This window comes from Anguilla anguilla, chromosome 19 (assembly GCF_013347855.1).
Source record: "Anguilla anguilla isolate fAngAng1 chromosome 19, fAngAng1.pri, whole genome shotgun sequence".
Taxonomy (NCBI): domain Eukaryota; kingdom Metazoa; phylum Chordata; class Actinopteri; order Anguilliformes; family Anguillidae; genus Anguilla; species Anguilla anguilla.
Genome location: NC_049219.1, coordinates 142,167 through 164,621, shown reverse-complemented (window position 1 = coordinate 164,621; position 22,455 = coordinate 142,167). Strand labels below are relative to the sequence as shown.

Below are 22,455 nucleotides of genomic sequence, written 5' to 3'. Positions count from 1 at the left end.
ATAAATGAAAATTCCAAGGAACATGTACACCATGTCACAATCTATGTTAAATTCAGCGTTCCTTTTTTTCCCACAAGAGCATAAGCAATGACTCAAATAATAACAACCGTTATCTTTTAAATTATACTGTTACTGGTAGATAGCATCACTGTAGTTAAAATAATTCTCCATTATCAATTTCAATTTGGCACCTGTTTTAAATAGAGTCATTTAACGGAGTCTGCTATTTTACATTCCATTTCAGTTTCATTCAATTAATTCTCTAATTTACTCTAATTCAATTCCTTCACACTTTTCCTTACATATGACCTCAATTACAAGATACACATTTATCTACAATGTCTTTAGTGACAAAACAAATAAAAGAAACACTTCAGTTACATAAAGTGGCTTAAGAACAAATATCCGCAAATATGTTAACAGCAGGTTATTACGGTGAAACAGCACTAGTACCTAAATAGAAAGAGATACCATTTACTTGGACCGAGCTAGCTAGACAGCATGCACCTTCCACGTGAACCTGTTGGGACATTAAAATGGCTGCCGCGGCCTAGCAAGCTAGCATGTATAGCTACCATATGTTCTCCACAAATACACTCGGTAAAACGCGGCATTTAGTAATAAACTTCAAACAAAGGCAACAAAATGAACATGTAACCCGCACGTTATTACAGCAAATAGGCTTTAACACCGAAAAACTAAAAAGGAATAGCTACCATTCGGAAAGTAGCTGCATTACAGAAACATCATGGACATTTCACGTGTCTACTGTGATCGTACATTAAATGGCTGTAGCGGCTAAATAAGCTAGCACATTTTCTCGGTTTATACACTCGGTAAAACTAGTAAAACTTCACCAACATCAACTCCATTAGTGCTTTTTCACGGTCAGGTATGTCTAACGTTCATGTTTTCACTCCATTAACAGTGTATAATTAATATCATACCTGAAGAAAGGGGAGAAGGATCACAATTGCAAATTAAGCAGTGTTTCCTCGTCAGTGGCTTTATCTGGAATGAGGAAAAAGACCGCGATCCTCCTCTAGTGGATGGAGAAGGCATAAGCAATCGATCCGAAATTAGTTTTAGAAAGGCTTTCTTATAGATTACCGAAAAACAATTAAATAGAAATAAGTTACGTTTTTGGTTTTAACTTTTCTTAAACCAGCAGTGACTTTTAAGTAGTTTATCATGAATTCTTACAGTTTTACCCAATTTTCATGAATTTCTACATTAAAAAAAAAAAGGCCAGAAAAAGGGGGTAAGGGGGTGCTAGACTTTTATTCTGTGTTGTGGTGTCATTTTGTGGCGTTACATGTGTCTATGTGTGTGTCATTGTCCTGTAAGGCGGCGTTTTTTGTAAGATTTTTTACGGGGCTTATTTTAAAAGTTTGGGGGTGGTGAAAGTTCATTGTGGGGGGCTATGGGGGAATGAAAAAGTTTTTAATAAAAATGGGATTGGAGGGGGTAGGAACAGAAGCCATGCTCAAACACAAACTTTTACTATCTTTTGTACAGGACAGGGAGTCGGTGTGCCAAGTTTGGGGACTGGCAGTAGGCCGGTCAGAGGACGTATGGAAGGAGGTGGCTCACCCAGATCTGCTGCATCGCCATAAAGACCTGGCCTGGCAGGTGGCACATGGGGTCCTCCCAGTCCAAGGTGTGCTGCATGCCCTCATGGGTGTGCCCTTGGCCCAGGTGTGGGCAATAAGAGACAGTCTGGCACTGTTTGTGGAACTGCAAGGCAGCAAAGGCTCTATGGAGCCTCTGTGGAACACTACTGAAAGGAATAATTTGGACTGCTTCAGCACTAAAAAGCCAGACGGCATTGTACGGTGCGGACAAACCAAGGAATGGACAAAGGTGAAGGTCTCTCTGGATGGCGATAAACTGCATCAAGGAGGCGAGATGGATTGCACGGAATGTGTGTGCAAGGGAGGGCAGAGCGATGCCACCGGAAGCAGTGAAGGGAGTGGCGTTTGCCACTCTGAAGGACTACATGTGCCGGGACCAGAGAAGAAAAGGCCTGGAATGGGCCAGGGACAGATGGGGGCATGCAGCATGGATGATGATAATGGGACAGGGAGGATCAGCCTGACCAAGTCATGGTTTTTTTATGGTGGTGCGGTAGAGATGGTGTGAAGGCATGTTGTTTAGAGTGTACACCTCTGCCCTGTACAAAAGTTGTTTTATTATCCTTGTTGATTTTAAGTATTTTATTGTGTTGTAACTTTTATTGTCATGGGGAAGAAAATTTTAGTGGGCATCATTTGTACGGGTTTTTTTTGTATGGTTTTAGTAGATTGTTTAGGTAGTTGGGTGTTTTATGTTGGTTTGTTTTTAGGGGTGTGTTGTTCGTATAGATTCTTTTTAAAGAGAAAGGGGTGGGGTCTGGATTTGTTTTTAAGGGGGAAAGGTGTAATAGCATGTTGGCCGTATTTACTGGATGCTGGTGGGTGGTTTTTGTTTAATACTTGGTTGTAATTATGGGACTTGTTTAAGTGTTGCCGTTAATGGAAAAAGACCCATGATGAATTTTTTTTTTGTACTGTATAGATTGTATTGAATGTTTTCCGTGAAGTGTTGAATGTCTGTTGTGTTGTAAGATAATTGTATTGATTTAATAAATAATTTTGAAAAGGAAAAGGAAAAAGGTTCACCCAGGGCGAGGCTCGGCCATTGCACTCGGTCATGCTGACCCCTGCGAATTCCCCGAATGAGGGAATCTCGACCGCATAATTTCTGCTAGTGGGGGACTGCGTTCGCGCCCTCCCCTGATATTGCTGTGAGAAAGTAGAATGTACTCGATGGCGCCGTGGCGTCTATAGACCGTGAAGCGGGCGTAAATGTAAGAAAAGTGCCTAAAATCCACGGAAGCAACTTTACTGCAGGTCAGTCGCATTGCAACGGCATATGGCAAGTCCTTTTAAAATTTAATGGATTGTCCGCATTTTTAAATTGCAAGTAAGTGCAACTCATTTAACCAGGGTGACGCGACTTCGTCAGGGTTTTCAATGCTGCGGCCGGTGCGAGAAACGAGCTGTTGACTTCCCTGTCTAAAACAACACGACGAATGTTTCGCCCCATCTCTTTCCACTCCGTAGCATTTTTTTTACTTTTTTCAGAGGGGGTGGCTACTGCCATTTGTAAAGCCATAAGTGATCGCGCAAGGTTTGCAAAACATTACATTTGCATACATTTTTCCAATATTTTATCAGGCAAGCCCTTTTACTTAAAGCGACGTGCAATAAGTGTGTGCCGAAGGTCGTTGCGAGAACTACAGAACGTACGTCCGACAAGGTTCAATTCTCATAAAGAATCAGCTACCCCGAGCCATTAACATAGCCAGTTCAATCTGTAAGCAGAAGCCCAATGTACATTGCGAAGCCTGGCATCGCAGTCACGTCAGGCACAGCGGATTTAACTAGGAATAATTCAAATTCAGATATATAAAAATACCATTTTCACTAGCCAAAACGGAATTACAGACGTCATAAATAGCTGATCATTCGGTATGTGCGACGATTCGAATGGCCATACTTGTGATGTCATTATGGATATCTTTAAAGTTATTGTGACAAGTGAAAGCATGTATTCAGATGTCTTGATTCATCCTTCTTACTCGTCAGTTTCAAACTACGGTTATCTTGAATTGTCATTCTGACTAGTAACATTGTAATTTCGACCAATTCAAATGCGTTTGTCGATAACTGAAATGCAATTATCGACAGTGGAGCGAGGCTATTGAATGTTAGGAGGGCTTGCCATGACGGCAACTATTTAAACGGCTTTGGCTGCGACTTTTTTCGCTTACGGCCACACCACCCTGAAAACGCCCGATTGGTTTGCCCCAGGAAGTGAGTTGGAAGTAGTTGGAAAAGTTTGTTCTGTGTATTAGCGTTTGTCTGTTAAATCGGTTTACTTTGTTATTTTTTGCAACCTCATTTTGTTTAAGCGTCCGTTTTAGAATTTATTCGTCAACCCCCCAGCAGCATTTGCTGCTTGGGGGACTGTCTTGCACGTTAAATGTTTCGGATGGATATAATGGCAACGAACACTGGTCAGCAATTGACTACGAGCCGGATTACGGAGAAAATTAATGAAAGAGAGGAAGGATGCGGAGAAACGGACAGACAAAATGTGAATGACAAAGGAAAGAACACCGACAATGAGAATGGACACGGAATAAATAAACGGAAAGACGGCGAACAACAAAGAAACGGAGGAATCCAAGGAGAAGAGAGAAGGAAATATGACAGAGCTGACAGTGGAAGTGGAGGTGGAAGGAACGGAGGAAATCTCCATGATGGACATACTACGAGAAGTAAAAAAAGAGTGCGGAGAAGTCACAGGCTGTCGAGTGAGAGGAATGGACCAAGCAAAACAGAAACTAATGGACGGAATTAAAGTTAAAGGAGCGATGGTTTTCGCGAGAGACATCGTTAACAAGGACATGGTAGTCTCATTTATTAACCTACCAGTCTATTTAGAGGATGGGAAAATAATAACAAAATTAGAAGAGTGGGGGGTTAAACCATTATCGACAATTAAACGGAGAAAGTGGCCGGGAACAGACATTGCGGACAGAACAAGATTTTTTAAAAGTACGCTTCAACGAGCAGGTACGTTCACTCATTTAGTCCACGAAATTTGAGACGCTGAGAGGCACGGAATATTTTAGGGTGATTCACGACAGACAACTACGGGTTTGCAGACTATGCATTCAACCTGGACATATATTCAGAGACTGTCCGGACTTTAAATGCTTTAAATGTGGAGAGAAGGGGCACTACACGAGAGAGTGCGAGAAACGGAAGGAGGCAGAAAGAGAAGAGAAGAGAAGCAAGAGGAGAGCAAAAGACGGCGACGAAAAGAGAGAGAAAGAACACCGGGACGGAAAATCAGCCGATGAAATGGAAAACGATGCGCAAGAGGAGAAAAATAAAGACGTGGACCTAGACAGCGAAATGGAACGGAGATACGAGACTGCGGGCAACCGTGAGGGCGGGGAAGGGGACGGCGATGAAGAGGAAGAGATGGAACAGATGGGAGAAAGTGAGGAAAGCGGAGAAAGAGAAGATGACGATGAGGAGAGTTTTAACAGAAGGGTGGCGAAACAGGCGAGAGAAGAAAACAGCAGATTGCAGATTCAAAGAACAAAAAATGAAGATGAGAGAGGAAATTAAAGAGAAAAGACCATGGAAAGAAACAACTATATCCCAGAAACTGGCTGCAAAAAAGAAAGGCGGACAAAGATAGAGCACGAGAAGAAAGAAAGAAAGGACTGCGAGTTGGTATGTGATTTTTGTATGTACTGCTTGGTGTAAATGTGTATCTTCTTTTTTTGCACTCATGACCACAGTTACCTCTGTAAATGTAAACGGGTTGAGGAATGAGGAAAAAATGAAAGCGCTGTTGTATACATACAGAAGTGACATTATATGCATCCTGGAAACGAACTGGGATGAGAGCAAGGTGAACGAGATGAGAAAAGAATGGGGAGGGGACATTTATTACAATAACGGAGATACAAATGCAAGGGGAGTTGCGATTTTGATTAAAAAAGAATGTGTAGAAAATATAAAAAGTGTATAAGGATAGGACTGGGAGAATAATAATAATAATAGACTTTGAATATAAAAAGATAGAATTTAGATTAATAAATATATACGTTCCAAATATAGAAATAGATAAAAGAAGTATAATAGATGAATTGAAAGGTTTAGGGATGGGGAGATGTATAATAGTAGCTGATTTTAATATTCGATGCAGTAGGTTAGATGTAGGTAAAGGGGTAGAATTTAGATGGGAAAAATCCAGAGGGATGTTAATAGAAACTAGACAATTCCTGCAGAAATTGTGAAGTGTGGTTGCCGCCAACGCAAAGTCGACTTTGTGCTGAACGGAGTGAACAGTGGTAGGTAGTTGCTATGATGTCTGAGGCAGTTGCTAGGGTGTTGCTAGGTGGTTCTATGGAGTTCTAAGTGTTTTCATGGAATTCTAGGCGGTCGCTAGGGTGGTGCTAGGTGGTTGCTATGGAGTTTCCGGTGGTTGCTATTGAGCTCCAGGTGGTTGCTAGGGCATTGCTAGGTGGTTGCTAGGGTATGCTAAGTGGTTGGTAGGTGGTTGCTATGGAGTTCTAGGCGGTTGCTAGGGTGTTGCTAGGCAGTTGTTATGGTGTTCCAGGTGGTTGCTAGGGTGTTGCTAGGTGGTTGCTATGGAGTTATAGGTGGTTGCTAGGCTGTCGCTAGGCAGTTGTTATGGTGTTCCAAGTGGTTGCTAGGGTGTTGCTAGGTGGTTGCTATGGTGTTCCAGGTGGTTGCTAGGGTGTTGCTAGGTGGTTGCTATGGAGTTCATGGCGGTTGCTATGGTGTTGCTAGGTGGTTGCTAGGGTGTTGCTAGGTGGTTGCTATGGAGTTCTAGGCGGTTGCTATGGTGTTGCTAGGTGGTTGCTATGGAGTTCTAGGCCGTTGCTAGGGTGTTGCTAGGTGGTTGCTATGGAGTTCTAGGTGGTTGCTAGGGTGTTGCTAGGTGGTTGCTATGGAGTTCTAGGCGCTATGGTGTTGCTAGGTGGTTGCTAGGGTGTTGCTAGGTGGTTGCTATGGAGTTCTAGGTGGTTGCTAGGGGGTTGCTAGGGTATTCTAAGTGGTTTCTAGGATGTTGCTAGGTGGTTGCTATGGAGTTCTAGGGGGTTGCTATGGTGTTGCTAGGTGGTTGCTATGGAGTTCTAGGCCGTTGCTAGGGTATTGCTAGGTGGTTGCTATGGAGTTCTAGGCGGTTGCTATGGTGTTACTAGGTTGTTGCTATGGAGTTCTAGGTGGTTGCTAGGGTGTTGCTAGGTGGTTGCTATGGAGTTCTAGGTGGTTGCAAGGGTGTTGCTAGGTGGTTGCTATGGAGTTATAGGCGGTTGCTAGGGTGTTGCTATGCTGTTGTTATGGTGTTCCAGGTGGTTGCTAGGTGGTTGCTATGGAGTTCTAGGTGGTTGCTAGGGTGTAGCCAGGCATTTGCTATGGTGTTCCAGGTGGTTGCTAGTGTGTTGTTAGGTTGTTGCTATGGATTTCTAGGTGGTTGCTAGGGTGTTGCTAGGGGGTTGCTAGGGTATTCTAGGTGGTTGCTAGGATGTTGCTAGGTGGTTGCTATGGAGTTTTAGGCGGTTGCTAGGGTGTTGCTAGGCAGTTGTGATGGTGTTCCAGGTGGTTGCTAGGGTGTTGCTAGGTCGTTGCTATGGTGTTCCATGTGGTTGCTAGGGTGTTGCTAGGCAGTCGTTATGGTGTTCCAGATTGTTGCTAGGGTGTTGCTAAGTGGTTGCTATGGTGTTCCAGGTGGTTGCTAGGGTGTTGCTAGGTGGTTGCTATGGTGTTCTAGGTGGTTACTATGGTGTTGCTAGGTGGTTGCTATGGCATTATAGCCGGTTGCTAGGGTGTTGCCAGGCATTTGCTATGGTGTTCCAGGTGTTTGCTAGTGTGTTGTTAGCTGGTTGCTATGGAGTTCTAGGCCGTTGCTAGGGTGTTCTAGGTGGTTGCTAGGGTGTTGCTAGGGGGTTGCTAGGTCTTTACTGAGTCCAATGACGCGACCCATAGTTCTCTATGACAAACGGTTCAAAAGTTATGAAATATCAAACATCGGCCAATCAGGAAGGGGGGCAAGGCTGATCTACACCAATGGACAAAGGACTCTCTACTATGTCCAATGAGGCATTGTACAATTTGTGGGCAATTTTTCCCCATAGAGATGAATGGCAGAATGTTCAAATCTAGAGAGAGACCAGAGTACTGCTGCTAGAAGACAGGGCATTGTGACATCACAAGGGTGAGAAGACAGAGCATTGTGACATCACAAGGGTGAACATTCCGCCATTCATTCCCTATGGGGAAAAATTGCCCACAAAAATTCAAATTTTTCAAAAACCGTGCAACCAATCTTTCCACAAAGTAATAGCACACCATTCCCGATCAAGCCGCTCGATTTGACATATTGCACGTGTTTGTGGTGCGAAAACTCTGGGAGGAGTAGCGGTCCAAAAAACAGGCGGAAAGAATAATAATAATAACTAGACAATTCCTGCAGAAATTGTGAAGTGTGGTTGCCGCCAACGCAAAGTCGACTTTGTGCTGAACGGAGTGAACAGTGGTAGGTAGTTGCTATGATGTCTGAGGCAGTTGCTAGGGTGTTGCTAGGTGGTTCTATGGAGTTCTAAGTGGTTTCATGGAATTCTAGGCTGTTGCTAGGGTGGTGCGAGGTGGTTGCTATGGAGTTTCAGGTGGTTGCTATTGAGCTCCAGGTGGTTGCTAGGGCATTGCTAGGTGGTTGCTAGGGTATGCTAAGTGGTTGGTAGGTGGTTGCTATGGAGTTATAGCCGGTTGCTAGGGTGTTGCTAGGCATTTGTTATGGAGTTATAGGCAGTTGCTAGGGTGTTGCTAGGGTATTCTAGGTGGCTGCTAGGATGTTGCTAGGTGGTTGCTATGGAGTTATAGGCGGTTGCTAGGGTGTTGCTAGGGTGTTGCTAGGTGGTTGCTAGCATGTTGTTAGGTTGTTGCTATAGTGTTGCTAGGCAGTTGTTATGGTGTTACAGGTGGTTGCTAGGGTGTTGCTAGGTGGTTGCTATGAAGTTCCAGGTGGTTGCTAGGCTGTTGCTAGGTGTTTGCTATGGAGTTCTAGGTGGTTGCTATAGTGTTGCTAGGTGGTTGCTTTGGAGTTATAGCTGGTTGCTAGGGTGTTGCTAGGCATTTGCTATGGTGTTCCAGGTGGTTGCTAGTGTGTTGTTGGGTGGTTGCTATGGAGTTCCAGGTGGTTGCTTGGGGGTTGCTAGGGTATTCTAGGTGGTTGCTATGAAGTTATAGGTGGTTGCTAGGGTGTTCATAGGCAGTTGTTATGGCGTTCCAAGTGGTTGCTAGGGTGTTGCTAGGTGGTTGCTATGGAGTTCTAGCCAGTTGCTATGGTGTTGCTAGGTGGTTGCTAGGGTGGTGCTAGGTGGTTGCTATGGAGTTTTAGGCGGTTGCTATGGTGTTGCCAGGTGGTTGCTAAGGAGTTCTAGGCCGTTGCTAGGGTGTTGCTAGGTGGTTGCTATGGAGTTCTAAGTGGTTGCTAGGGTGTTGCTAGGTGGTTGCTATAGTGTTCCAAGTGGTTGCTAGGGTGTTGCTAGGCAGTTATGGTGTTCCAAGTGGTTGCTAGGGTGTTGCTAGGTGGTGGCTATGGTGTTCCAGGTGGTTGCTAGGGTGTTGCTAGGTGGTTGCTATGGAGTTCTAGGCGGTTGCTATGGTGCTGCTAGGTGGTTGCTTGGGTGTTGCTAGGTGGTTGCTATGGAGTTCTAGGCCGTTGCTATGGTGTTGCTAGGTGGTTGCTATGGAGTTCTAGGTGGTTGCTAGGGTGTTGCTAGGTGGTTGCTATGGAGTTCTAGGCGGTTGCTATGGTGTTGCTAGGTGGTTGCTATGGAGTTCTAGGCCGTGGCTAGGGTGTTGCTAGGTGGTTGCTATGGAGTTCTAGGTGGTTGCTAGGGTGTTGCTAGGTGGTTGCTATGGAGTTCGCCTAGAACTCCATAGCAACCACCTAGCAACACCATAGCAACCGCCTTGAACTCCATAGCAACCACCTAGCAACACCCTAGCAACACCCTGGCAACCACCTAGAACTCCATAGCAACCACCTAGCAACACCCTAGCAACGGCCTAGAACTCCATAGCAACCCCCTAGCAACACCATAGCAACCGCCTAGAACTCCATAGCAACCACCTAGCAACATCCTAGAAACCACTTAGCATACCCTAGCAACCCCCTAGCAACACCCTAGCAACCACCTAGGCCTCCATAGCAACCACCTAGCAACACCCTAGCAACCGCCTAGAACTCCATACAAACCACCTAGCAACTCCATAGCAATCGCCTAGAACTCCATAGCAACCACCTAGCAACACCCTAGCAACCACCTAGAACTCCATAGCAACCACCTAGCAACACCCTAGCCACGGCCTAGAACTCCATTGCTAGGGTGTTGCTAGGTGGTTGCTATGGAGTTCTAGGTGGTTGCCAGGGTGTTGCTAGGGTGTTGCTAGGTGGTTGCTATGGAGTTCAAGGCGGTTGCTATGGTGTTGCTAGGTGGTTGCTATGGAGTTCTAGGCGGTTGCTATAGTGTTGCGAGGTGGTTGCTATAAAGTTCTAGGTGGTTGCTAGGGTGTTGCTAGGTGGTTGCTATGGAGTTATAGGCGGTTGCTAGGGTGTTGCTAGATTGTTGTTATGGTGTTCCAGGTGGTTGCTAGGTGGTTGCTATGGTGTTGCTAGGTAGTTGCTATGGAGTTCTAGGTGGTTGCTAGGGTGTAGCCAGGCATTTGCTATGGTGTTCCAGGTGGTTGCTAGTGTGTTGTTAGGTTGTTGCTATGGAGTTCTAGGTGGTTGCTAGGGTATTCTAGGTGGTTGCTAGGATGTTGCTAGGTGGTTGCTATGGAGTTTTAGGTGGTTGCTAGGGTGTTGCTAGGCAGTTGTTATGGTGTTCCAGGTGGTTGCTAGGGTGTTGCTAGGTGGTTGCTATGGTGTTCCATGTGGTTGCTAGGGTGTTGCTAGGCAGTTGTTATGGTGTTCCAGATTGTTGCTAGGGTGTTGCAAGGTGGTTGCTATGGTGTTCCAGGTGGTTGCTAGGGTGTTGCTAGGTGGTTGCTATGGTGTTCTAGGTGGTTGCTATGGTGTTGCTAGGTGGTTGCTATGGCATTATAGCCGTTTGCTAGGGTGTTGCCAGGCATTTGCTATGGTGTTCCAGGTGGTTGCTAGTGTGTTTTTAGGTGGTTGCTATGGAGTTCTAGGCCGTTGCTAGGGTGTTCTAGGTGGTTGCTAGGGTGTTGCTAGGGGGTTGCTATGGAGTTCTAGGCGGTTGCTAGGTCTTTACTGAGTCCAATGTCGCGACCCGTAGTTCTCTATGACAAACGGTTCAAAAGTTATGGAATATCAAACATCGGCCAATCAGGAAGGGGGGCGAGGCTGATCTACACCAATGGACAAGGGACTCTCTACCATGGCCAATGAGGCATTGTACAATTTGTGGGCATTTTTTCCCTATAGAGATGAATGGCAGAATGTTCAAATCTAGAGAGAGACCAGGGTACTGCTGCTAGAAGACAGACCATTGTGACATCACAAGGGTGAGAAGACAGAGCATTGTGACATCACAAAGGTGAACATTCCGCCATTCATTCTCTATGGGTAAAATTGCCCACAAAAATTCAAATTTTTCAAAAACCGTCCACCCAAACTTTCCAAAAAGTAATAGCACACCATTCCCGATCAGGCCGCTCGATTTGACATATTGCACGTGTACGTGGTGCGAAAACTCTGGGAGGAGTAGCGGTCCAAAAAATGCGTGGAATAAATAAATAATAATAATAATAATAATATGTGCAATAATAATAGTGTAGTTGCCCTAAGGCAACCACACTAACTAGACAATTCCTGCAGAAATTGTGAAGTGTGGTTGCCGCCAATGCAAAGTCGACTTTCTACTGAAAAGAGTGAACAGTGGAAGGTAGTTGCTATGATGTTCTGGTGGTGACTTTGGTGTTTTAGGTGGTGTCAAGGGTGTTGCTAGGATGTTGCTATGGAGTTTGAGGCTGTTGCTACGGTGTTGCTAGGTGGTTCTATGGAGTTCTAGGCGGTTGCTAGGGTGTTGCTAGGCAGTTATAGTGTTCCAGTCTGTTGCTAGGATGTTGCTAGGTGGTTGCTATGGAGTTATAGGAGGTTGCTAGGGTGTTGCTAGGCAGTTGTTATGGTGTTCCAGCTGGTTGCATGGGTGTTGCTAGGTGGTTGCTATGGTGTTCCACGTGGTTGCCAGGGTGTTGCTCGGTGGTTGCTATGGAGTTCTAGGCCGTTGCTAGGGTGTTGCTAGGTGGTTGCTATGGAGTTCTAGGTGGTTGCTAGGATGTTGCTAGGTGGTTGCTATGGAGTTCTAGGCAGTTGCTATAGTGTTTCTAGGTGGTTGCTATGGAGTTCTAGGCGGTTGCTAGGGTGTTGCTAGGTGGTTGCTATGGAGTTCTAGGTGGTTGCTAGGGTGTTGCTAGGTGGTTGCTATGGAGTTCTAGGCCGTTGCTAGGTGGTTGCTATGGAGTTCTAGGTGGTTGCTAGGTGGTTGCTATGGAGTTCTAGGCGGTTGCTATGGTGTTGCTAGGTGGTTGCTATGGAGTTCTAGGCGGTTGCTATGGTGTTGCTAGGTGGTTGCTATGGAGTTCTAGGTGGTTGCTAGGGTGTTGCTAGGTGGTTGCTATGGAGTTCTAGGTGGTTGCTAGGGGGTTGCTAGGGTATTCTAAGTGGTTGCTAGGATGTTGCTAGGTGGTTGCTATGGAGTTCTAGGTGGTTGCTATGGTGTCGCTAGGTGGTTGCGATGGAGTTCTAGGCCGTTGCTAGGGTGTTGCTAGGTGGTTGCTATGGAGTTCTAGGTGGTTGCTGGGGTGTTGCTAGGGTGTTGCTAGGTGGTTGCTATGGAGTTCTAGGCGGTTGCTATGGTGTTGCTAGGTGGTTGCTAGGGTGTTGCTAGGTGGTTGCTATGGAGTTCTAGGCGGTTGCTATGGAGTTCTAGGCCGTTGCTATGGTGTTGCTAGGTGGTTGCTATGGAGTTCTAGGTGGTTGCTAGGGTGTTGCTAGGTGGTTGCTATGGAGTTCTAGGCGGTTGCTATGGTGTTGCTAGGTGGTTGCTATGGATTTCTAGGCGGTTGCTAGGGTGTTGCTAGGGGGTTGCTAGGGTATTCGAAGTGGTTGCTAGGATGTTGCTAGGTGGTTGCTATGGAGTTCTAGGTGGTTGCTAGTGTGTTGCTAGGTGGTTGCTATGGAGTTCCAGGTGGTTGCTAGGGTGTTGCTAGGGTGTTGCTAGGTGGTTGCTATGGAGTTCTAGGCGGTTGCTAGGGTGTTGCTAGGTGGTTGCTATGGAGTTCTAGGTGGTTGCTAGGCGGTTGCTATGGAGTTCTAGGCGGTTGCTAGGGTGTTGCTAGGTGGTTGCTAGGGTGTTGCTAGGGTATTCGAAGTGGTTGCTAGGATGTTGCTAGGTGGTTGCTATGGAGTTCTAGGTGGTTGCTATGGTGTTGCTAGGTGGTTGCTATGGAGTTCTAGGCCGTTGCTAGGGTGTTGCTAGATGGTTGCTATGGAGTTCTAGGTGGTTGCTAGGGTGTTGCTAGGGTGTTGCTAGGTGGTTGCTATGGAGTTCTAGGCGGTTGCTTGGGTGTTGCTAGGTGGTTGCTATGGAGTTCTAGGTGGTTGCTAGGGTGTTGCTTGGGGGTTGCTATGGAGTTCTAGGCGGTTGCTAGGTCTTTACTGAGTCCAATGACGCGACCCATAGTTCTCTATGACAAACGGTTCAAAAGTTATGAAATATCAAACATCGGCCAATCAGGAAGGGGGGCGAGGCTGATCTCCACCAATGGACAAAGGACTCTCTACCATGTCCAATGAGGCATTGCACAATTTGTGGGCAATTTTTCCCCATAGAGATGAATGGCAGAATGTTCAAATCTAGAGAGAGACCAGAGTACTGCTGCTAGAAGACAGACCATTGTGACATCACAAGGGTGAGAAGACAGAGCATTGTGACATCACAAAGGTGAACATTCCGCCATTCATTCTCTATGGGAAAAATTGCCCACAAAAATTCAAATTTTTCAAAAACCGTCCACCCAAACTTTCCAAAAAGTAATAGCACACCATTCCCGATCAAGCCGCTCGATTTGACATATTGCACGCGTATGTGGTGTGAAAACTCTGGGAGGAGTAGCGGTCCAAAAAATGGGTGGAATAATAATAATAATAATAATAATAAAAATGTGCAATAATAATAGTGTAGTTGCCCTAAGGCAACCACACTAACTAGACAATTCCTGCAGAAATTGTGAAGTGTGGTTGCCGCCAACACAAAGTCAACTTTGTGCTGAACGGAGCGAACAGTTTCTGTAGCATGAGCAGAGACATAGTATGGTATACATGATATAACATCACGGCAACGAGTTCATTTGCAACACACGTATTCAGAGCTAAATTAACCCTTCATCAATACTTGAGATCAGCGATTTACTCACGGTATGCTGTGACGAGTGACGGCGAATCATAAAGCTAGCTGGCCACTTCAGAGGGTCTTGGAAAAACGTTATATCTGCACTGCACAACCGCTCCATTTTAAAAAGCAAGACAGGGCTAGGGAGATTAATGTGATTGATTTATGGTTTTACGTTAAGTTCAGCTCATTTTTACCATTCAAATAAAAACATTTAACTGTGCTGCAATTCAGAGTTTAATCTGTTACCTTAGATACGAACTCATAGACACAGGATAGCCTACACACGTGCTGTTGACGGCGTTGTTCCAGTTTTCAGTACAGTCTGGCTTGTTTGAGAATTCGTTTATTCAGTAGCTGAGAGCATAAGCTTTCTAACCAGGTATAACAGCACGTCTATTTTTGTTTTTTTAATATCGTTTTTTTAGGTCAACCGAAAGCTATGTCATCATGTCATAGAACGTATTCGCTCTTTGTTAGCACTAGCATGCAAATACGCAAAGTCTGGCTTGTTTGAAAATTCGTTTATTCAGTAGCTGAGAGCATAAGCTTTCTAACCAGGTATAACAGCACGTATATTGTTGGTTTTTTTATATCGTTTTTTTAGGTCAACCGAAAGTGCTCTCATTATCGCATTAAAGCCGTTCACTGTTTGTTAGCACTAGCATTCTAAGACGCTGCATGTGACGAAACGTCGTCAACGAATTAGCGTAATGTCTCGTGAAATACTATTATTATTGAGGACTTCTGGTTATGCCTAAGCCATATGTTTGTTGATATACCTAGCTGACAGCGTTTTCATTTGTAATTTTTCATTTTGAATATCGTTCTTTCACTTCCGCAATCAGCTATTTCCTATCCTGCCTGCTGAGACCGTAGGGCTGACCGCATCACGTGTGCAAAGCCGACCAATGCTGTAACTTCACCGTTCGCATATGAATTACGTCACCTTCTCCATTCATCTCTATGGGGAAAAATTGGGCATAAAAATTAATATTTCTCAAAAACCGTGCAGCGAAACTTTCCACAAAGTAATAGCACACGATTCCCAAAGAAGCCGGTCATTTTGACATATGGCACGTGTATGTGGTGTGAAAACTCTGGGAGGAGTAGCGGTCCAAAAAATGGGTGGAATAATAATAATAATAACTAGACAATTCCTGCAGAAATTGTGAAGTGTGGTTGCCGCCAACGCAAAGTCGACTTTGTGCTGAACGGAGTGAACAGTGGTAGCTAGTTGCTATGATGTCTGAGGCAGTTGCTAGGGTGTTGCTAGGTGGTTCTATGGAGTGCTAAGTGGTTTCATGGAATTCTAGGCGGTCGCTAGGGTGGTGCTAGGTGGTTGCTATGGAGTTTCAGGTGGTTGCTATTGAGCTCCAGGTGGTTGCTAGGGCATTGCTAGGTGGTTGCTAGGCTATGCTAAGTGGTTGGTAGGTGGTTGCTATGGAGTTCTAGGCGGTTGCTAGGGTGTTGCTAGGCAGTTGTTATGGTGTTCCAGGTGGTTGCTAGGGTGTTGCTAGGTGGTTGCTATGGAGTTATAGCCGGTTGCTAGGGTGTTGCTAGGCATTTGCTATGGAGTTATAGGCAGTTGCTAGGGTGTTGCTAGGGTATTCTAGGTGGCTGCTAGGATGTTGCTAGGTGGTTGCTATGGAGTTATAGGTGGTTGCTAGGGTGTTGCTAGGGTGTTGCTAGGTGGTTGCTAGCATGTTGCTAGGTTGTTTCTATAGTGTTGCTAGGCAGTTGTTATGGTGTTACAGGTGGTTGCTAGGGTGTTGCTAGGTGGTTGCTATGGTGTTCCAGGTGGTTGCTAGGGTGTTGCTAGGTGGTTGCTATGGAGTTCTAGGTGGTTGCTAGGGTGTTGCTAGGCAGTTGTTATGGTGTTACAGGTGGTTGCTAGGGTGTTGCTAGGTGGTTGCTATGGTGTTCCAGGTGGTTGCTAGGGTGTTGCTAGGTGGTTGCTATGGAGTTCTAGGTGGTTGCTATAGTGTTGCTAGGTGGTTGCTTTAGAGTTATAGCTGGTTTCTAGGGTGTTGCTAGGCATTTGCTATGGTGTTCCAGGTGGTTGCTAGTGTGTTGTTGGGTGGTTGCTATGGAGTTCCAGGTGGTTGCTTGGGGGTTGCTAGGGTATTCTAGGTGGTTGCTATGAAGTTATAGGCGGTTGCTAGGGTGTTGCTAGGCAGTTGTTATGGTGTTCCAAGTGGTTGCTAGGGTGTTGCTTGGCAGTTGTTATGGTGTTCCAAGTGGTTGCTAGGGTGTTGCTAGGTGGTTGCTATGGAGTTCTAGGCAGTTGCTATGGTGTTGCTAGGTGGTTGCTAGGGTGTTGCTAGGTGGTTGCTATGGAGTTTTAGGCGGTTGCAATGGTGTTGCTAGGTGGTTGCTAAGGAGTTTGAGGCCGTTGCTACGGTGTTGCTAGGTGGTTGCTATGGAGTTCTAGGCCGTTGCTAGGGTGTTGCTAGGTGGTTGCTATGGAGTTCTAGGTGGTTGCTAGGGTGTTGCTAGGTGGTTGCTATGGTGTTCCAAGTGGTTGCTAGGGTGTTGGTAGGCAGTTATGGTGTTCCAAGTGGTTGCTAGGGTGTTGCTAGGTGGTTGCTATGGTGTTCCAGATGGTTGCTAGGGTGTTGCTAGGTGGTTGCTATAGAGTTCTAGGCGGTTGCTATGGTGTTGCTAGGTGGTTGCTAGGGTGTTGCTAGGTGGTTGCTATGGAGTTCTAGGTGGTTGCTAGGGTGTTGCTAGGTGGTTGCTATGGAGTTCTAGGCGGTTGCTATGGTGTTGCTAGGTGGTTGCTATGGAGTTCTAGGCGGTTGCTAGGGTGTTTCTAGGTGGTTGCTGTGGAGTTCTAGGTGGTTGCTAGGGTGTTGCTAGGTGGTTGCTATGGAGTTCTAGGCGGTTGCTATGGTGTTGCTAGGTGGTTGCTAGGGTGTTGCTAGTTGGTTGCTATGGAGTTCTAGGTGGTTGCTAGGGTGTTGCTAGGTGGTTGCTATGGAGTTCTAGGCGGTTGCTTTGGTGTTGCTAGGTGGTTGCTATGGAGTTCTAGGCGGTTGCTAGGGTGTTTCTAGGTGGTTGCTATGGAGTTCTAGGTGGTTGCTAGGGTGTTGCTAGGTGGTTGCTATGGTGTTCCAGATTGTTGCTAGGGTGTTGCTAGGTGGTTGCTATGGTGTTCCAGGTGGTTGCTAGGGTGTTGCTAGGTGGTTGCTAGGGTATTCTAAATGGTTGCTAGGATGTTGCTAGGTAGTTGCTATGGAGTTATAGGCGGTTGCTAGGGTGTTGCTAGGCATTTGCTATGGTGTTCCAGGTGGTTGCTATGGAATTCTAGATGGTTGCTAGGGTTTTCTAGCTGGTTGTTATGGGTTGCTAGGTCGTTGCTATGGAGTTAGAGCCGGTTGCTAGGATGTTGCTAGGGGGTTGCTATGGAGTTCTAGGCGGTTGCTAGGTCTTTACTGAGTCCAATGACGCGACCCATAGTTCTCTATGACAAACGGTTCAAAAGTTATGAAATATCAAACATCGGCCAATCAGGAAGGGGGGCGAGGCTGATCTCCACCAATGGACAAAGGACTCTCTACCATGTCCAATGAGGCATTGCACAATTTGTGGGCAATTTTTCCCCATAGAGATGAATGGCAGAATGTTCAAATCTAGAGAATACCAGAGTACTGCTGCCAGAAGACAGGGCATTGTGACATCACAAGGGTGAGAAGACAGAGCATTGTGACATCACAAAGGTGAACATTCCGCCATTCATTCTCTATGGGAAAAATTGCCCACAAAAATGCAAATTTTTCAAAAACCGTGCAACCAATCTTTCCACAAAGTAATAGCACACCATTCCCGATCAAGCCGCTCGATTTGACATATTGCACGTGTATGTGGTGCAAAAACTCTGGGAGGAGTAGCGGTCCAAAAAATGGGCGGAATAAATAATAATAATAATAATAATATGTGCAATAATAATAGTGTAGTTGCCCTAAGGCAACCACACTAACTAGACAATTCCTGCAGAAATTGTGAAGTGTGGTTGCCGCCAACGCAAAGTCGACTTTGTGCTGAACGGAGTGAACAGTGGTAGGTAGTTGCTATGATGTCTGAGGTAGTTGCTAGGGTGTTGCTAGGTGGTTCTATGGAGTTCTAAGTGGTTTCATGGAATTCTAGGCGGTCGCTAGGGTGGTGCTAGGTGGTTGCTATGGAGTTTCAGGTAGTTGCTATTGAGCTCCAGGTGGTTGCTAGGGTGTTGCTAGGTGGTTGCTATGGAGTTATAGCCGGTTGCTAGGGTGTTGCTAGGCATTTGCTATGGAGTTTTAGGCAGTTGCTAGGGTGTTGCAAGGGTATTCTAGGTGGCTGCTAGGATGTTGCTAGGTGGTTGCTATGGAGTTATAGGCAGATGCTAGGGTGTTGCTAGGCATTTGCTATGGAGTTATAGCTGGTTGCTAGGGTGTTGCTAGGCATTTGCTATGGTGTTCCAGGTGGTTGCTAGTGTGTTGTTAGGTGGTTGCTATGGAGTTCCAGGTGGTTGCTAGGGGGTTGCTAGGGTATTCTAAGTGGTTGCTAGGATGTTGCTAGGTGGTTGCTATGGAGTTATAGGTGGTTGCTAGGGTGTTGCTAGGCAGTTGTTATGGTGTTCCAAGTGGTTGCTAGGGTGTTGCTAGGTGGTTGCGATTGGTGTTCCAGGTGGTTGCAAGGGTGTTGCTAGGTGGTTGCTATTGAGTTCTAGGCAGTTGCTATGGTGTTGCTAGGTGGTTGCTATGGAATTCTAGGCGGTTGCTATGGTGTTGCTAGGTGGTTGCTATGGAGTTCTAGGCCGTTGCTATGGTGTTGCTAGGTGGTTGCTATGGAGTTCTAGGTGGTTGCTAGGGTGTTGCTAGGTGGTTGCTATGGAGTTCTAGGCGGTTGCTATGGTGTTGCTAGGTGGTTGCTATGGAGTTCTAGGCGGTTGCTAGGGTGTTGCTAGGTGGTTGCTATGGAGTTCTAGGTGGTTGCTAGGGTGTTGCTAGGGGGTTGCTAGGGTATTCAAAGTGGTTGCTAGGATGTTGCTAGGTGGTTTCTATGGAGTTCTAGGTGGTTGCTATGGTGTTGCTAGGTGGTTGCTATTGAGTTCAAGGCAGTTGCTATGGTGTTGCTAGGTGGTTGCTATGGAATTCTAGGTGGTTGCTATGGTGTTGCTAGGTGGTTGCTATGGAGTTCTAGGCCGTTGCTAGGGTGTTGCTAGGTGGTTGCTATTGAGTTCTAGGTGGTTGCTAGGGTGTTGCTCGGTGGTTGCTATGGAGTTCTAGGCGGTTGCTATGGTGTTGCTAGGTGGTTGCTATGGAGTTCTAGGCGGTTGCTAGGGTGTTGCTAGGTGGTTGCTATGGAGTTCTAGGGTGTTGCTAGGGTGTTGCTAGGGGGTTGCTAGGGTATTCAAAGTGGTTGCTAGGATGTTGCTAGGTGGTTGCTATGGAGTTCTAGGTGGTTGCTATGGTGTTGCTAGGTGGTTGCTATGGAGTTCTAGGCCGTTGCTAGGGTGTTGATAGGTGGTTGCTATGGAGTTCTAGGTGGTTGCTAGGGTGTTGCTAGGTGGTTGCTATGGAGTTCAAGGCGGTTGCTATGGTGTTGCTAGGTGGTTGCTATGGAGTTCTAGGCGGTTGCTAGGGTATTGCTAGGTGGTTGCTATGGAGTTCTAGGTGGTTGCTAGGGTGTTGCTATGGGGTTGCTAGGGTATTCAAAGTGGTTGCTAGGATGTTGCTAGGTGGTTGCTATGGAGTTCTAGGTGGTTGCTATGGTGTTGCTAGGTGGTTGCTATGGAGTTCTAGGCCGTTGCTAGTGTGTTGCTAGGTGGTTGCTATGGAGTTCTAGGTGGTTGCTAGGGTGTTGCTAGGGTGTTGCTAGGTGGTTGCTATGGAGTTCTAGGCGGTTGCTAGGGTGTTGCTAGGTGGTTGCTATGGAGTTATAGGTGGTTGCTAGGGTGTTGCTAGGCGGTTGCTATGGAGTTCTAGGCGGTTGCTAGGGTGTTGCTAGGTGGTTGCTATGGAGTTCTAGGTTGTTGCTAGGGTGTTGCTAGGGGGTTGCTAGGGTATTCGAAGTGGTTGCTAGGATGTTGCTAGGTGGTTGCTATGGAGTTCTAGGTGGTTGCTATGGTGTAGCTAGGTGGTTGCTATGGAGTTCTAGGCCGTTGCTAGGGTGTTGCTAGGTGGTTGCTATGGAGTTCTAGGTGGTTGCTAGGGTGTTGCTAGGGTGTTGCTAGGTGGTTGCTATGGAGTTCTAGGCGGTTGCTAGGGTGTTGCTAGGTGGTTGCTAGGGTGTTGCTAGGCGGTTGCTATGGAGTTATTGGCGGTTGCTAGGGTGTTGCTAGGGTATTCTAGGTGGTTGCTAGGATGTTGCTAGGTGGTTGCTATGGAGTTATAGGTGGTTGCTAGGGTGTTTCTAGGGGGTTGCTAGGGTATTCTAAGTGGTTGCTATGGTGTTGCTAGGTGGTTGCTATGGAGTTCTAGGTGGTTGCTAGGGTGTTGCTAGGTGGTTGCTATGGAGTTCTAGGTGGTTGCTAGGGTGTTGCTAGGTCGTTGCTATGGTGTTCCATGTGGTTGCTAGGGTGTTGCTAGGCAGTTGTTATGGTGTTCCAGATTGTTGCTAGGGTGTTGCTAGGTGGTTGCTATGGTGTTCTAGGTGGTTGCTAGGGTGTTGCTAGGCGGTTGTTATGGTGTTCCAGGTGGTTGCTAGGGTGTTGCTAGGTCGTTGCTATGGTGTTCCATGTGGTTGCTAGGGTGTTGCTAGGCAGTTGTTATGGTGTTCCAGATTGTTGCTAGGGTGTTGCTAGGTGGTTGCTATGGTATTCCAGGTGGTTGCTAGGGTGTTGCTAAGTGATTGCTATGGTGTTCTAGGTGGTTACTATGGTGTTGCTAGGTGGTTGCTATGGCGTTATAGCCAGTTGCTAGGGTGTTGCTAGGCATTTGCTATGGTGTTCCAGGTGGTTGCTATGGAATTCTAGACGGTTGCTAGGGAGTTCTAGGCGGTTGTTATGGTGTTGCTAGGTTGTTGCTATGGAGTTATAGGTGGTTGCTAGTGTGTTGTTAGGTGGTTGCTATGGAGTTCTAGGCTGTTGCTAGGGTGTTTTAGGTGGTTGCTAGGGTGTTGCTAGGGGGTTGCTATGGAGTTTTAGGCGGTTGCTAGGTCTTTACTGAGTCCAATGACGCGACCCATAGTTCTCTATGACAAACGGTTCAAAAGTTATGAAATATCAAACATCGGCCAATCAGGAAGGGGGGTGTGGCTGATCTCCACCAATGGACAAAGGACTCTCTACCATGTCCAATGAGGCATTGCACAATTTGTGGGCAATTTTTCCCCATAGAGATGAATGGCCGAATGTTCAAATCTAGAGAGAGACCAGAGTACTGCTGCCAGAACACAGGGCATTGTGACATCACAAGGGTGAGAAGACAGAGCATTGTGACATCACAAAGGTGAACATTCCGCCATTCATTCTCTATGGGAAAAATTGCCCACAAAAATTCAAATTTTTCAAAAACCGTCCACCCAAACTTTCCACAAAGTAATAGCACACCATTCCCGATCAAGCCGCTCGATTTGACATATTGCACGTGTATGTGGTGCGAAAACTCTGGGAGGAGTAGCGGTCCAAAAAATGGGCGGAATAAATAATAAAGAATAATAATATGTGCAATAATAATAGTGTAGTTGCCCTAAGGCAACCACACTAATAATATGTGCAATAATAATAGTGTAGTTGCCCTAAGGCAACCACACTAATGATAAAAGAAAAAGAGTTGATAGATGTATGGAGATACGACAATCCAGAAAAAAGAGAATTCACTAGAAGGCAGATGAGAGATGGGACATTAAAGCAGAGTAGAATAGATTTAGTGTTATTAAAGGGGGAAATTATTAGATATATAGAAAAAATTAGACACCAGAGAAATAGCTTTAGTGATCACGGTGGGGTTAGATTTACAGTTAAGATAGGGAGAGAGGAGGTAAGGGGAGGGATGTGGATATTAAATGCAGGATATATTGAAGAAGAGGGCTATGAGCAACAGATTAGAGAGATATTAGATAGAGAGAATACAAGAAGAGAAGCGCAAATAGAGAATGCTAGTTTAAACGATAGTATAGGGGAAAGATGGGAGTGGATGAAAAATAAAAAAATCTATTAGTATTAGATATAGTAAGAAAAGGAAAGAAATGATGAGGAAAAAAGAGAAGGAGTTGAGGGAAAGATTGGAAGTGGAGTTAACTAGAACAGAAGAAGAAGAGGAGTATAATATAGAGAAATACATATATATAAAGACAGAATTAGAAAAGTATGAGAGGGAGAAATGCAGAGGTGCAATTCTGAGAAGTAAGGCAAGATATGCACTACAAGGGGAAAAATGCACAAAATATTTTTTAGGATTAGAAAGGAGGAGGCAAAACAGGACATATATACATGAAATAAATAAAAAGAATGGAGATAA

At 45.8% G+C, this 22,455-nt stretch overlaps 1 protein-coding gene and 1 pseudogene across 1 annotated transcript in view; both read left to right on the top strand.

The window, feature by feature from the left end:
• Positions 1-2,627: 2,627 nt before the first annotated feature.
• Positions 2,628-2,777, top strand: LOC118219407 (annotated as a pseudogene).
• Positions 2,778-3,840: 1,063 nt separating this feature from the next.
• Positions 3,841-22,455, top strand: part of LOC118218663 — a 32,994-nt gene continuing 14,379 nt past the window's right edge. Inside the window, exon 1 of the mRNA XM_035401241.1 lies at positions 3,841-5,294. Within this exon, the coding sequence (XP_035257132.1) occupies positions 5,199-5,294 (96 nt within the window). The 5' untranslated portion in view covers positions 3,841-5,198. The remainder of the gene's footprint in view (positions 5,295-22,455) is intronic.